The 15,993-nt window shown below is 40.0% G+C and overlaps 1 protein-coding gene across 1 annotated transcript in view; it reads left to right on the forward strand.

The window, feature by feature from the left end:
* The first annotated feature begins 5,116 nt into the window (after nt 1-5,116).
* Nucleotides 5,117-15,993, forward strand: part of LOC130921256 (tubulin alpha-1C chain-like) — a 31,432-nt gene continuing 20,555 nt past the window's right edge. The window contains exons 1-2 of the mRNA XM_057844920.1: nt 5,117-5,312; nt 5,899-5,923. Coding sequence (XP_057700903.1) covers nt 5,921-5,923 — 3 coding nt within the window. The 5' untranslated portion in view covers nt 5,117-5,312; nt 5,899-5,920. The remainder of the gene's footprint in view (nt 5,313-5,898; nt 5,924-15,993) is intronic.

The raw sequence follows: 15,993 nt of genomic DNA on the forward strand, positions 1-15,993 counted from the left end.
TTCAGTGAGGATCTCTGAATGATCCAATGTTGTCCTAAATGACCGATGATGATAAATAGAATCCGCCTGTGTGTAATCAAGTCTCCATATAAATGCACCTGCTCTGTGATAGTCTCAGGGTTCTGTTTAAAGTGCAGAGAGCATTATGAAAACCAAGGAACACACCAGGCAGGTCCGAGATACTGTTGTGGAGAAGTTTAAAGCTGGATTTGGATACAAAAAGATTTCCCAAGCTTTAAACATCTCAAGGAGCACTGTGCAAGCCATCATATTGAAATGGAAGGAGCATCAGACCACTGCAAATCTACCAAGACCCGGCCGTCCTTCCAAACCTTCTTCTCAAACAAGGAGAAAACTGATCAGAGATGCAGCCAAGAGGCCCATGATCACTCTGGATGAACTGCAGAGATCTACAGCTGAGGTGGGAGAGTCTGTCCATAGGACAACAATCAGTCGTACACTGCACAAATCTGGCCTTTATGGAAGAGTGGCAAGAAGAAAGCCATTTCTCAAAGATATCCGTAAAAAGTCTCGTTTAAAGTTTGCCACAAGCCACCTGGGAGACACACCAAACATGTGGAAGAAGGTGCTCTGGTCAGATGAAACCAAAATTGAACTTTTTGGCCACAATGCAAAACGATACGTTTGGCGTAAAAGCAACACAGCTCATCACCCTGAACACACCATCCCCACTGTCAAACATGGTGGTGGCAGCATCATGGTTTGGGCCTGCTTTTCTTCAGCAGGGACAGGGAAGATGGTTAAAATTGACGGGAAGATGGATGCAGCCAAATACAGGAACATTCTGGAAGAAAACCTGTTGGTATCTGCACAAGACCTGAGACTGGGATGGAGATTTATCTTCCAACAGGACAATGATCCAAAACATAAAGCCAAATCTACAATGGAATGGTTCAAAAATAAACGTATCCAGGTGTTAGGATGGCCAAGTCAAAGTCCAGACCTGAATCCAATCGAGAATCTGTGGAAGGAGCTGAAGACTGCTGTTCACAAACACTCTCCATCCAACCTCAATGAGCTCGAGCTGTTTTGCAAAGAAGAATGGGCAAGAATGTCAGTCTCTCGATGTGCAAAACTGATAGAAACATACCCCAAGCGACTTGCAGCTGTAATTGGAGCAAAAGGTGGCGCTACAAAGTATTAACACAAGGGGGCCGAATAATATTGCACGCCCCACTTTTCAGTTTTTTATTTGTTAAAAAAGTTGAAATTATCCAATAAATTTTGTTCCACTTCACGATTGTGTCCCACTTGTTGTTGATTCTTGACAAAAAATTAAAATTTTACATCTTTATGTTTGAAGCCTGAAATGTGGCGAAAGGTTGCAAGGTTCAAGGGGGCCGAATACTTTTGCAAGGCACTGTATGTTTCAAGTATATGAAGAATAAAGCACAGATTTGGTGTCAAAAGAGTTGTTTTGATCTTTAATTTTCAATAACAGACAGTTCACACACACAATACATCATCACTGATTGAGAGTGCCTCAGTGCTTTTTATGATAACCTTAAAATCAAGCCTCCCAACGCAGTTTGGGAAGTTCCCTAGACGCCAGAAATCTGCTATGGCTTCCCACTGGCTGGTTGTAGGACACGGCAAACAAATCAGGCTGGAGGGCTTTGCAGACCTTGAGCGCAGTGCTCGACGCCAGTGGCCTATACTACGAACCGAGTTCAACCTCCCCAGAAGTAATCCAGTTTACCATCGGGTAACAGGAGTTGACAAAACCTGGTTGTCTAGTTTGTGGTCAATCGGTGCTACGACGCTGATTATGAGGTTGATTAGTCGAACCTGTGTCAACCCAGTCAGAGTTACTGCGCGTTCACATAAAAGGGGGCGGTGACCAGAGTCAAACACTACTTGTGACAATGGCACGGGCACCTTACTTCACGGAGGAGGAATGCGTGATGATCATGCGGAATTATGAGGAATTAAAATCCACCCTCACCGCGAAATCCAACACCGCTTCGGCGAGTAGAGCGCAGCGGGTCTGTTGACAGCGAATTTACAGATCGTGTGATTTGTGAATGCGTCAATATGCCAGTTTACTTATGTCCATGAAAAGAAATAAAGCCTGCTGTCAGGACAATAAAATAAGATTTGGTACATTAACAGTAAGAAATAATTGTCACGCATCACCACACGAAACAGGATGATTGTATGTTTAGTCCCCTTGACTGTACGAATGCGTATGTTCTTTTTTTTAGTTTGGGCCTAAAAAATCCAGCCCGACCCGACCCGAGCCCGATCAATAAACTTGATTTGCAGGCCCGAGGCCGACAACCCCCCCAAAAAAATTATGTTATATTTGTGAGGACTCAGGAGAAGAAGGAAATGCGGGGATGCCATGCGTTGTTGCGTAAATAAAAGCTCGTCTTTTGTGACGATTTTTCACAGTTAAACAAGACTGTAAGATGCATATTCAATAAACATTTATATCTTTTATATTTGTGCGTCTGTCCTATCAGTGGATTTGACATTTAATTTAATCTCCTCGAGTTGGCAGAAAAAAACGCAAGTTTTCTCAATGTTTAAATAGTCTACATATTTCTATGATTATTATAAATGCATCAATTTGAAGCGTTTCCATACCCCACTCCGAATCGCACGGCATACAGTGTTCTTACGCAGATATTCAGCATCACCGATGGAATACATATACAGTAATGTCCCTGGCGAAAGAGCGCACGGACAGGCACACACAATCTGCGCGGTTGTGAGGGCCTGACTCGGCGGGTTACATTCGTGACGTCTGCCTAGATCAGTTGGCACAGGTAAAGAATTCCCTCAGCTGAAAATCTATATCTTTCATGGAGAACATCTTCCGGGTACGCCAGCGGATTCTGGCGGTCCCGAAATACCCGTGCCCTCCGGAGAGAGCCCCTCAAAATCCGCGCGCCAATGTCGTATGGGTCATCCAAGTACGCTGTCATTGTCAGGAGGACACGTCCGCGGAGGAGTGCTGTTTAAATAGAGCGTGGTTAATTGGAATCCTGATGTTAAGCAAGATCTAACTCTGACACGACCAGGTTTGGCATGTGGCGTGTGTTGCCATGGCAACACTTCTCGGTTCCAACATATCCACCTTTCGTAGTCTTGCATAGCCGCGAACTTACGTCGCACGTGATAAAGTTACTCTCGAAGTTACCCTGCTAAGCCAGAAAACCAGCTTCGTAGTACAGGCCACAGTTTGAAGCTAGCCGCCACAGCTAGCTCTCTCCACCCGAGTCTAAAACTCTCTGTGCGGCATCAAAAGTCGGCCAGACCGCCTCGAAACCGTCTTCTGCGTCGCCTGCCCGTCAACATTTGTATGTTCAATATTTATTCAGTGTTGATGAGCAGAATATTTACTTTCAAGAGTTCCATCTTGCATTGTTTATTTTTTCTCCGACTAGCGGAAGTAAACAAGCATGCCCCAAAACCGTACAAACATAACGCCACATCCCTTTAGTGGCTTGGCGGTGAATTACAGAGCAACGCGTTCCCTCGCCGCAGAACTATCGAATGTCGAATGACGCCGTAGTCGCTACGCCGTCACCGCAACGCGGGAGTATAACTCAGGCTTAAGAAGGAGGGAAGAGTTGTGACGCTGTTGCGAACGCGATGCTAGGCTAGGTGGCGCCAATATTTCCTGACTGTAGCCGACAGCCTACAATCTACGCCAGGGGTGGCCGACTATTCCACAAAGGGCCGAAGTGGGTGCGGGTTTTGTTGCAATCCATTAAGAGGACACATTTTCACCAATCTGCTGTTTTACAAGTGCAATCAGTCGATTGCAGTCATGTGCCTCTCATTTCTGCTGAAACCTCATTGGTTAAACTATCTATAGTGGGTCAGTAGGAACAAAGACCAGGACCCACTGCGGCCCTCAAGGACCGGTTTGCCCAGCCCTGATCTACGCCCACTTGATGCTACACTAGATCTCATATGCATATAGAACTAGATGCGCAATGACAGACTCGACAGTGTTAGTAAACAACCGCCATCTTAAAGCAGTCAACTTCTCAGAAAGGCTCTGTTGCAGTGAATCTTCCTAGCAAGCCTAAGTAACTTTTTATCTAAAATACTCCTAAATCGACAAAATCTTGACTTGAAAGGTCACTCCAGTTACTTTGTGCCAATTAACTAATTACTCTTACATTTAGGTAACTGAGTTTCTAACTTTTTACTTACTTTTTGGGAGAAGTAATTTGTAACTGTAATGACTTTTTTAAAAGCAAGATTAACAACACTGGTCAAAAAGATGCAGTCTGCAGAATGAAAAGTGACGAAAGAGATTTTCTTTTGCCAATTTGTTGCCGAACAGAATTTGCCTGCAACTTTTGCTGATCACTTCTCAGAACTAGCAAAAGAAATGTTCCCTGACTCAAAGATTGCATCGGTAAGTTAATTTTATCAATTGACCTTTTTAATTTGTAATTGGACACATTAACGAACTACCTTCAAGTCAAACTAAATTGCGAGCTGAAGTGCTATGAAGTGCAGCCATCAAAAGACATGGTAGAAATTGCCAAAAGTGCTATATACTTTTTTTTAACAACAAAAGTCACTGTTAAATTTTAGGTGACGTAATGATGTAGCTGAAGATATTGATTGCACCAGGTTATATGTGACAATATTACCAATAAATTCATATTATTTTAAAAATTGAGTTTTATTTTCGTTTCATATTGCACGCTGTATAAAACGTTGTAAGATTAGTCATCAATTTGTAAGGTCATACGTCACTATTTGTATGATTGCCAACGGCCTCGGGTTGACAGGTATGTATCTTACAGATATTTAAAATATATCCTGCATGGTAATAAAGGGGGGCTAAGACGGCTAAGACTTGTGCGGGCCATATTTAATGACATTTTCATAGGTCGCTGTTGCCCGCGGGCCATAGATTGGACAATTATGGCATACACTGAATGTAAACGGAGTGAATCCTTTCTTTTTTTTAACATTTGCTTTTGAATTAATCGCAATACGATGACGGCGCTGAGACCCAACATGAATTGGAGCAAGTCGATGCTGTCAGTCTTTTTTATCGCGTTCGTCTCTCGTACCGTCAGATTCCAGTGCACAGCTATGACGTCACACAACGCGACGCTTTTGTGACGTCGCTGTGTTTTATATCATCTCCTCCTGCGGGGCTTTGATACGTGACAAAAAATCAGCAGACAAATGCGCGTGAAACTTCTTTGTGCAAGGCCAGCGTGTGTCCTTTAGTGTATTTCTTGCTCTTTTACAAAGTAGGTCAAGTCATAGCACGTATTAAGAGTCACAGTGTGAATCGGAGTTGGTTGTCGGTAAGATGTCTGACTTTTCTTACAAATAGTTGAGTCCTTCATTGAAAACTGTAATCCAAACTTGTGTTACATTTAATTAGTTTGTTCACATGTCCATAATCATGTTTAATCGTTCACATGTCCATTATCATGTTTAAAATATTAATGTAAACAAGACACGTGCTGACAATCGAGCATCAGTTGGAATAGCAATCTTTATATATTTATACAGTACTACTCGGAAAAACTAGAATATCAAGTAAAAGTTGTTTTACTTTGGTAATGTAACGTAATAAAATAAACCAATTTTATGAGCCATTACACGCAAATTGGCGAATCTCAAGCAGTTGCTTATAATAAATATTTCAGTTTACTAAAACCACGAAACTCAGAAAATACAATTCAGAACACCTACTGCTGATCTGACATGATATTCTCATTTTCTGTGTAGTATTGCACCAACTACTTGTATATCACTAAATAAGGCTTGTTTTTTGGAAAGACATTTTATTCTGGTCCAACTATAAAGATTTTTGGCATGTTTACAAATGAATGAACATAACTGTGTGCCTCTCACCTGTTCCAACTCTTGTTGATTATTTTTCAGAGACCTCTGTCCTTCAGGAAATATGGTGAGTTTGCATGTTTGCATTTCCCTTTGTGCTGACATTTTCATCGTAGCATTTGTCTTAAAAGTAAAAAGCACACTTTTTTGTAAAGAAAAAAAAAACAACAACAACCTTGATATGTCTCATTTTATACTAGACTACTATACTACTTTTAATACTAGATTAAAAGATTGATCAATGTGCTTACTTTACATAATTCAAATTTAAGCCATATTAGAATCAAGAATTGGGCATCTTTACTCCTGTAAAGATGAAATAAACATTCTTTTTTATGAGTGGTTAGCACTAGGGATGTGACTAACCCTGTCACAATATGCAATAATTCCATTTATCGCACGATAAATAAAAATGAAGGCGGTAATTTTTCCGCTGCAATTTATCGCCTCGCGTGCACGTGTTGGTTACAAACTAGGCAAAATGCATCTTCGTTCCAGGTCTGGCAAAAAATAGGGCCGAAGCCAATCTGTTCCGATTATATCCTATTGTTCAACGTATACCGGCCGCGTCAGTGGTCTAGATAGACTGAGGTCCATCTCCGGCGTGTAGGAGCCCGCCAAATGGTTTAGGCGATTTTCTTTTTGTGCTGGAGACGCATCTGTCAAAATGGGCGGATCCTGGCGTGTCGGAGCCCGCCGAATGGTTTAGGCAATTTTCGTTTTGTGCTGGCCTGGAGTCAACAGCCCAGTGTCTTATTAACTGTTTAAACACCAGCGAACGTGGACGAAGAACTTTTCATCATGGAGGTGGAAAGTCACAAAGTGATTTATGATGCAGCAGATCATTATTATAAGGACAGCATTAAAAAGGAAGCCGCAAGGTATCCTATTAAGTGTGTTTTTCTGGCAATTATATCAAACACACGACGTGCTGACAACTTTTGTTTTTATTAACACACGGCGCTAACAACACTTCCTCGACCTTTGGCTCTCGGTAAACCGTCTCTTTCTCACTCCGGCATCACATGAACAAAACATCACTGCTGCGTGCGCTTCAGGATGTTTACAACGAAGTCCGCCAAAACATTTTTACCGACTTGGCTGCTATCAACAACCTCGCTTTGACAACGAACAGCTAAATGGACATGATGAACAATGATTGGCAAATTAAGAGCGCTGTGCTTCAAACTCGTCCTGTTTATGAAAGTCGATTGTCATATCATGGTGTTGTGCAGTAATGAGCAGACGTGACTTTTGTGGCGTTTGCTACTAAACTTTTTTAATGCGTGCACACACTAGATATCATGAAATGTCAAACTAGATGTGCTACCTCCCATGCCATTGGCTACGTGAGCCCAGAGTGATTATGGGACACGAAGTCCATATACTACATCGATGAATTATAAACCCCCATGACTGAATGGAAGTTACGCAGGCCAAATCAATCCATACCAGTGACTATATCAGGCATGAAAATCTCTCACCTTTCGGCGAAATTCGCCGTTTTGAAGTAAAAAAGGATGACCTACGTGAATCGTGTAGATCCGAGGAGAAATTTTTTAAGGGGGGGGGGGGGGGTCGGGTGTAGGCATGTGCCGGTTACCTTCACGGTTTACCATGCTATTAAAACGTCGCGGTTACAAAACCACTAAAATTTTCCGTCATACAGTAGTACGTAATCGTTATTTTTCATGTGTCAAAAATGCAGCCAGAAGTGGCTTGGCGCGGCAGCGCTTACCCTTTCCCCTGTTTGATGCTGCGTGTGCCATTGACGCTATTCCAGCAAACCGAAAAACAAGCACTCTAAACGCAAGGCGTACTTTTCTGCAATTTATTGATCTCTCACATCGTGGCAACTGAAATATACCAAATGAATACATTTAAAACGTTGTACAATCGTATTTTTCCAAGTCTGAGTAGCTTCAACAGTTTAGCTTCATGAAAAAGTTCGCCAAAAAAAAACCCCACACATTTTCCTTTCAAATTCAATACACAAAGTTACTAAAAACTTACAAAGCAGAATGATAGGCAAGGCTTAGCAAGGAGAGCAACTTCATAGAGGTTAATCACAGTCGCTGAGAGAGAAACAAGTTTGAATGCAGGGGGGAGAAAAGAGCGTCAAAGATCGTTAATTACGACAGATGATCTTGTTCAAAGCACAAATTCACGTTCGCTGGAAGAGGAGAGGTCTCACTCCCAATTTTTTTTTAGAGGAATGCATTTGCCAGCATATTGAATTTGGTGAATAATGGTTTCAATCGTTTTCATATTTTGCGTTATGACAAGTTACTGCCGTTCGTTCCAGCTTGCATTGAACACTGCCAGAGCTAGCCAAATCTCTGGTGGAAAAAAATAGCTCCCGTTAAGTTAGCGTCAAGCTTGTGTATTTAATGGTAATATAAAAGCAGTGTTGTCAGTAACGCGTTATGTGAGTAATGCGTAACAGTAATCTGATTACTTTCTTTCAGTAAAGAGCAATCTAACGCGTTCATGTTTCTAAATCCTTAATCTGATTAAAGTTACTTTCCTTGATGCCTGTGCGTTACTATTTTGTTATTGCCCCATAATGTATGTATAATGAGGAATACTGTAGTCATGGGAGTGACATCACGTGTCACATTTTCTAATCGGGGATGGAAAAAAAACAGGTGACGTGTTTTACAATGATGCGTGAGCCGTGAGCGCTGGGAATTTGCGGTCAAAACAACATAGCCTTGCTATCTCGCCAGGATGCAATTAAATAGGCAGGAGATATACTACAAACGGCTGTATTTGCAAACTGGAAACACAGCCATTACTTCACATTTTTGTCCAGTAAAGATGACAAAAATATCTCCTTGCGCTGGCTCTAAAAGACTGTTGACCGCTAAAGCATCCAATTCAAGCACCACCTGGAATTACAGCACAACAGGTAACAAGACAGCCAGGACTTTTTGATACTGCTCGTGCTCAATCCTCTGTTCAAGCTCAGTTGTTGTTGAGGGTTTTGAAAGCTTAGGTTTAAAGAAATTCTAAATATCCATCTTGCCTCCTCAGCTGTAGTTTTGGCTAAGCAAAGCAAACGGCTGTCTCTCAGGTGCTATAGTCACAGGATCTGTTCGAAAAATAATTTGGACACATTATGAAATTCTTTGAAGGATTCTTATTCATTTCATTCATTTTTGTTCTTTTATTGCTCTAAAACTTTTATAGACAACATTTTAATGGTCATATTCAATGGTCTATACTTTAAAGGGGAAGGTCAGAATTTTTTACATTAGGCTTAATCTTTGAGTTAGCCTGGGTTCAATTAGTCGCTGGAGTTGATTTGAACAAATTCTGTGCAGTTCGCCAGTTATTTGATAGTTTCAGGGCTTCGGAGTGAGAGCGCGAGTCAATGGTGGTTGAAATCAACTCCTTCAACTAATGAAACCCCTGCTAATTTGAATATTAAGCCTTATGTGAAAAATTAAAATTGTCAAATTCGTCTCATGTTTCGCCGACGGAGGACATTTTGGCAGAACGCCGGAACATATTTCCTCCACACCCTTCTCACCTTTTTAACCCCTGACCCATTTTCATGCCTGCTATATATAATGCTGCAAATATTGTTAATTCAGCACGTCACAGAGATGGATTCGGACCACAAATAGGATGTTTTGCTCATGTAGTAAACCTAGCTGCTAAGAGAGCTGTAGCAATCAACAGTGTGCCCCGCCTCACTTTACAAACAGTAAAGATTGTTCTCAGCACGTTCATTAAAAATTTCTTCAGATCAGTAAGAAGTAAGCACATGAACATTATGCACTAAAATGCATGTTAATATGATGGCAATTTAATTTTTGTTCGTTTGCGGAAAAAAAAAAGTTTTTTTTTTTTTTTTTTTTTTTTTTTTTTTTTTTCAGAGCATTAAATGTATTGAATTGAATCGAAAATCGTGTCCCCCTTATCGAGAATCGTACCGAACCGTGACATAACTATCGTTACATCCCTATGAAACACCATAGCAGAAGCTATGAGGGGAAAAGTTTTCATCGGCCTAGATGCTTAAGTTATTAAGTGCGTTTTTTTTCCCCTTGAAAAACACATTTATTCTGTGTTTCTGTGCGGTAATAATATTGTTGTCTTTTACTTAAGAGGCATGGTCTATTGTTTTTAGTTGTGATTTCTTAAAAAGTGTTTTTGTATTTGAGAGTAAACATTTATCGCGTTTAAATGGGCGTACTTGATCTATTAATATATACTGTATTCTCACTGTGTCGTTGTAAGTTGGTTTAAAAAAAGAAAAAAATGTGGGGGGGGCAATAATATCGCATATCATATTAGATAAATCATCGCACACGAAAATTTGTTATCGCGACAGGCCTAGATGCAACGATCCAGTTAAGTCACGGTTCGCTACGATTTTTGACACGAGGGACACTATTTTCGATTCGATCCAATAAATTTAATGCTCTCAACCAAAAAATACAAGTGTTATTTATTTATTTGTATTAATTTTTTTATTTTGCCAGCAAACAAAAATAACAATACCATTCATATAAACATGCATTTTAGTGCATAATATATATGTGCTTACTTCTTACTGATCTAAAGAAATTTTGTATAAATGTGCTGAGAACAATCTACTGTTTGCAAAGTGAGGCGGAGCACACTTTTGATTGCTACAGCTCTCTTAGCAGCTAGGTTTACCACATGAGCAAAATATCCTATTTGTGGGCCCAAGTCCATCTGTGTCACATACTGAATTAACATTATTTACACCATTATCTATAGTCACTGGTATGGATTGATTTGGCCTACTTAACTTCCATTTATTCACAGCGGTTTTTAATTACGTAATCAATGTAGTGTATGGACTACGTGTCCTGACCCGACCCGAATTTTGGGCAGGGTCAGGCCTAAAGTGTTAATTATTATGTTCAGGTCGGGCCAGGCTTCTCTTTTGCCATCTTTTTTGTAAAAAAAAAAAAAATATATATATATGTAAGGGCTGTCAAAATTATCGCGTTAACGGGCCGTAATTAATTTTTTGAATTAATCACGGTAAAATATTTGACGCAATTAACGCACATGCCCCGCTCAAACAGATTAAAATGACAGCAGTGTAATGTCCGCTTGTTACTTGTTTTTTTGGTGTTTGGCGCCTTCTGCTGGCGCTTGGGTTCAAATGATTTTATGCGTTTCAGCAGGATGGTGTAATTATTAACATCAACAATGGCGAGCTACTAGTTTATTTTTTGATTGAAAATTTTACTAATTTTAATAAAACGAAAACATTAAGAGGGTTTTTAATATAAAATTCCTATAACTTGTACTAACATTTATCTTTTAAGAACTACAAGTCTTTCTATCCATGGATCACTCTAAGAGAATGATAATGATGCTAATGCCAAAATGTTGATTTATTGTTATAATAAACAAATACAGCACTTATGTACCGTATGTTGAATGTATATAGCCGTCTTGTCTTATCTTTCCATTCCAACAATAATTTACAGAAAAATATGGCATATTTTATAGATGGTTTGAATTGCAATTAATTACGATTAATTAATTTTTAAGCTGTAATTAACTCGATTAAAAATTTTAATCGTTTGACAGCACTTATATTTATATATGTAAACTAAAAAGATGTATGGATGTTAAACTATAAATAATTATGATGAAACAGAGAAGGCGCTGAATGGGAATTGCGAACACGAGCCGCGCAGAGCCTCTCCTTGTCAGAGAGGCACGTCCATGTGAACACAATATCCCACAAAGAAATATATTTAACAAACTTTTCCAGCGTTATTTTATTGTGTAAATGCATTTATAATGATAATAAAAATATGTAGACTATTTAAACATTTAAATAACTTGGATTTTTTTCTGCCAACTCGAGGAAATTAAAATAAATGTCAAATGGGCTGCTGCATTTACTTGCCAAGGAAATGAAACATGAACTATCCAGCTCATAGAAAACACACAAAAATAGAAAATATATACTGTCAATGTTTATTGAATATGCATATACTGTATTTTTCGGACTATAATGCGCAGTTTTTTTTTCATAGTTTTGCTGGGGGTGAGATTTATAATCAGGTGCGACTTGTGTGTGAAATTTTTAACATATTATGATATCATTTCACATGTTATTGTGGTGTTTTGGAGTGACACTGAGGGTTTGCTAAACTTGCTACCATGCTCTTTATGGTATATTTATCTGAATAACTTAATAGCTATGGCCACGTTCGCGTTCTGCCTTTGGCAATGTGTGTTCAATAGGGGTGTAACGGTACACAAAAATATCTGTTCGGTACGTACCTCGGTTTTGAGCTCACGGTTCGGTTCATTTTCGGTATAGTAATACCCCTTTCCCACTGAAACTAGTGGGTCAACGTGCGTTTTTTCCAAGCCGATGCAACCCACTAGCAATTGGCATTTGGCACCTTTCCCATTGACATAAAAAGCCGTGTCTTTTTTTTTTTTTCACCCGTCTAACCCGCCACCCCTCCTCAGCCGTGCGTAAGGTTATGTGACGTCACCACGCTATGATGCGCGTCGACAAATGCGACCGAATTCATTCAGTTCAAGGAAGTAAACAATGCAGAGCAAAATGGAAGCCTCCTTTCCGTTTGTGTTCTCTGTTTGCATGCTTTTTACTGCCCTCAAAATAGTCGAACTGCAGCAAAGGATCAACACTCTGCTTGTGCTGAGGCAACGTAGGTGACGTGAATTCTTCTTCTTCTTCTACTAGCTTTGTTGTGAGCATCTACGGTTGTGGGGCGATTTGAATGGGAGGCGACTGGCACGTTGTTATGACGCATCACGTAAGAGCCTACGTCACCAATCCACGTGTTGACTGTTGACCCGGGGTTTTGCTTTTACACTGCATGACGATCAGAGCCGAGGTGATTTTAACGCGGGTCGCTTGACCGGTTGATTGACACGGGTTGCTGCACCTTTCCCACTGCCACCAAAAGCCGATTGTTAGTGGGTTGACACAGGTTTTTTGGCCAGTGGGAAAGGGGTATAAGAAAACGAAATGCAAAATATAAACGTGCTGGTTGTTTATGACACACCTTTGTGCTTTCAACAATAGGAACATTAGCCTATACAAAGCTAGAATTCTGCTCAAAAAGTAGCGGGTATTTTAAGATAATCCAACAACAATTTGCTTTTCAGACCCCGCGTATTGGTAAGCTTTCTTTCTGAAAGAAAGACGAAAAAAGAAGTCCTGTGCTAAAGAGAAAAGCAATCCCAATGACAAAGATTTTAACATGTATTTTACAAATGAAGTGCCTCAATGAATCATTTTTTTTCTTATGAACAGTTTTCAAAAGCTTTATTGGTGGATTTTCTCAAGTTAAAGCGCCACACAGAAATTAATAAATTTAATTGTGTAAGCAGGATCTGTGTATCATATTATTTAATTACAGGTCTTTTAGCTCATTTCAATTTATTTTATTTAAATGGGCTATTGTTTATTTTATTGTGTTTATATTTTACAACTGTAGTATTCATTTATATTATATATTTTATGTTGTATAACTTTATTTCCTATGTGAATATTAGTTCCTACTTGTTTTGTTGTGGTAGGAAGGTTTTGTATTGAACACGGGGCCGTGTTGGTTATTATTATAGTAAAGAAGACAGCAGTAAATCAACAAAGACAAGTCAACTGTGCCGCGATCTACCACTCAAGAAATCTGATGGACTTAAAAAGTGAGTTACGATTGCATATTAGTTTGAAAATCGACCGGATCCACCGTATTTTTACACGAGTGACTTCCAGTCTGCTCGAGCCTAGCTACCGGTACTACGATTGACGTAGGAGGGTCGCGTCTCGCGTCATATAAAAAACTCAGCCGTTCTTTTCGCGTGTGTCGTATTGAGCCGCTTCTGGAACGCGTCCAACACGCGGCCGCACTGCGACTGGCGTGCCGATCGACTCATAGCCTTGAAAAGTAAGGGTTACATTACATCAGAAACTCGTTCGGTACAGCTCCGTTCCGACCGAACACTACGCACTGAAACGATTCAATACAAATACATGTACCATTACACCCTTAGTGTTCAATTATATTATTGACTTTTTTTATATTGAAATGCATGCTTTTAGTTTGTGGCGCTTTCACGCCCACGTGGGGGCGCACTCGCCCTTGTTTACGTGAAGAAGAGCACTCAGATGCTAGAAGAAGACGGACAGCTCCGCAGCGAGTGGGCGAGAGAGAGGGAGAGACACGGCTGCGAACCTACATTCATTGTTAATACTTGTAAAATATCTCTACAGAGGCAACACCTGTGTGGATCATCTTTTCTGTTGTTGTTGTTGTGTGTTTTCCACCCGCGATCGGACACTTAGAACCACTTGTGTGGTTTTTTTGAACGATGTGCTAATGCTAGCGAACACATGCTAACCATTTGTGTCATTGCTGTAATAGCACTTAATTATCATTTATTTACATTGATGCAAACCTGTTTGGTATCGTGGACGAAATTGATTCAGCAAATTATACGGACGTCCAGCATCGTCATTTGGGAGTTTAGCTTGCTGTATAGCCAGGACCGAGCTGTAGCGTCCTGGTGAGAACAATTCAAAACAATATTCGCATTTTGTTGTTCATGCATTGTACACTGTACACTTATTCAGCATGTTGTTCTCTATTGTATTTTATATTAAGTTGCCTTTCAAGATGACATATCTGTTCTATGTGTTGGATTTTATCAAGTAAATTTCCCCCAATAATGCGACTTATACTCCGGTGCCACATGTTTTTTTTCTCTTCCTTGGGCATTTTATGGCTGGTGCGACTTATACTCAGGTGCGACTTGTAGTCTGAAAAATACAGTCGTCTTATTTAACTGGGAGAATTCTTTATAAAAGACAGGCTTTAATTTGTGTTTCCAAGCAGTGCTCTCTCCAGGTCTGACTGACGCATCACATCCCCGCATTACCTCCTCCTCCTGAGTCCTCATAAAATTGTGCGTTTTTTCGGGCTCAGGCCTGCAAATCAAGTTAATTGATCGGACCAGGTCGGGCTTTCCCGCTAGATTTTTTTTAGCCCCGATCTTAACTCTAGCGCACGTGCGTAGAGTTGTAGGGGAGGGGGGTTGCATCCAAGGGTTATTGTGTGCTTTTGTGTGTGTTGAACTGAATTTAACTGTTGCTAATCTGTACTATTGGCCTTTGTGCATTTTTGGCGTGTGTTTTTCCCCCTGAAAATACTGTCACAATAATAAACTGCCTTGATCTGATCACAGTCTCCTCCGTGCGGTCCGTCCGCGGGTGTACGGACCGCATGAGAGTCGTATATGGCGTAAAACGCGGGTGACTTGAGGTTTCGCTCTGAGACCCCCAATTTGGCCAAATTTCAAAATTGTCCAATTTGCATGTGTGATACATAGTTGGAAAGCTTAAAATCTTAATTTTCTGGGGGAAGAACATTTTTTTGAACAGGAGGACATTTAAAAAAAAAAATTTAAACAGCAAAACCATATCTGGAGGTGAGAGCACGCGAGAGCGTAATTACAGACGCCATGACTTTAACGAGATATTATCGCGTACTTACCTCTTTTTGATCCAAAAACTCCATGAAGCATGTATCACCGAGTGTCAAAACACAGCTATGAATTGCAACAGCTGGATTTTTTGGGGATTTTATGGGTGAAACATGGGAATTTAGGGTTGCGACGCAGAAATCGCAGACATCAAGGAGTGGTCTAGATTTTCTTTTTCATATATTTGCCCTTTTAAACGTTTTTTGTTTTCATTTTTTCTTTGTTTGGATCGATTATTTATCATCTAACATATCGGAGAAAATACGACCGTAATAAAAAAATACAATTAGGTGATAGTTATGAGGTAGATATCTGTGACTTTTTTACAGACACCGTTTTTTCCATTGTGACGCAATTTGTTTAAAAGTTTAAAATGTGCGAGTGAATATTTTTTTAAAGTTAAAAAAAAAAAAGAAATATAAGACATCAATTAATGATTCTAAGTTAAAATGACAGACATTTTGAATAATAAATATAATTACCTTGGTTTTATGGCTGGGTTGAAACAAAAGCGGTTGCGCGACGTCTGTAAATGGGGGTTTCCAGGGTAGAACGGACAAACTAAAAATAGTTCGGGGGCTTAATGCACCATGAATCTGCTATTGCAGCATA

This window comes from Corythoichthys intestinalis, chromosome 1 (assembly GCF_030265065.1).
Source record: "Corythoichthys intestinalis isolate RoL2023-P3 chromosome 1, ASM3026506v1, whole genome shotgun sequence".
Taxonomy (NCBI): domain Eukaryota; kingdom Metazoa; phylum Chordata; class Actinopteri; order Syngnathiformes; family Syngnathidae; genus Corythoichthys; species Corythoichthys intestinalis.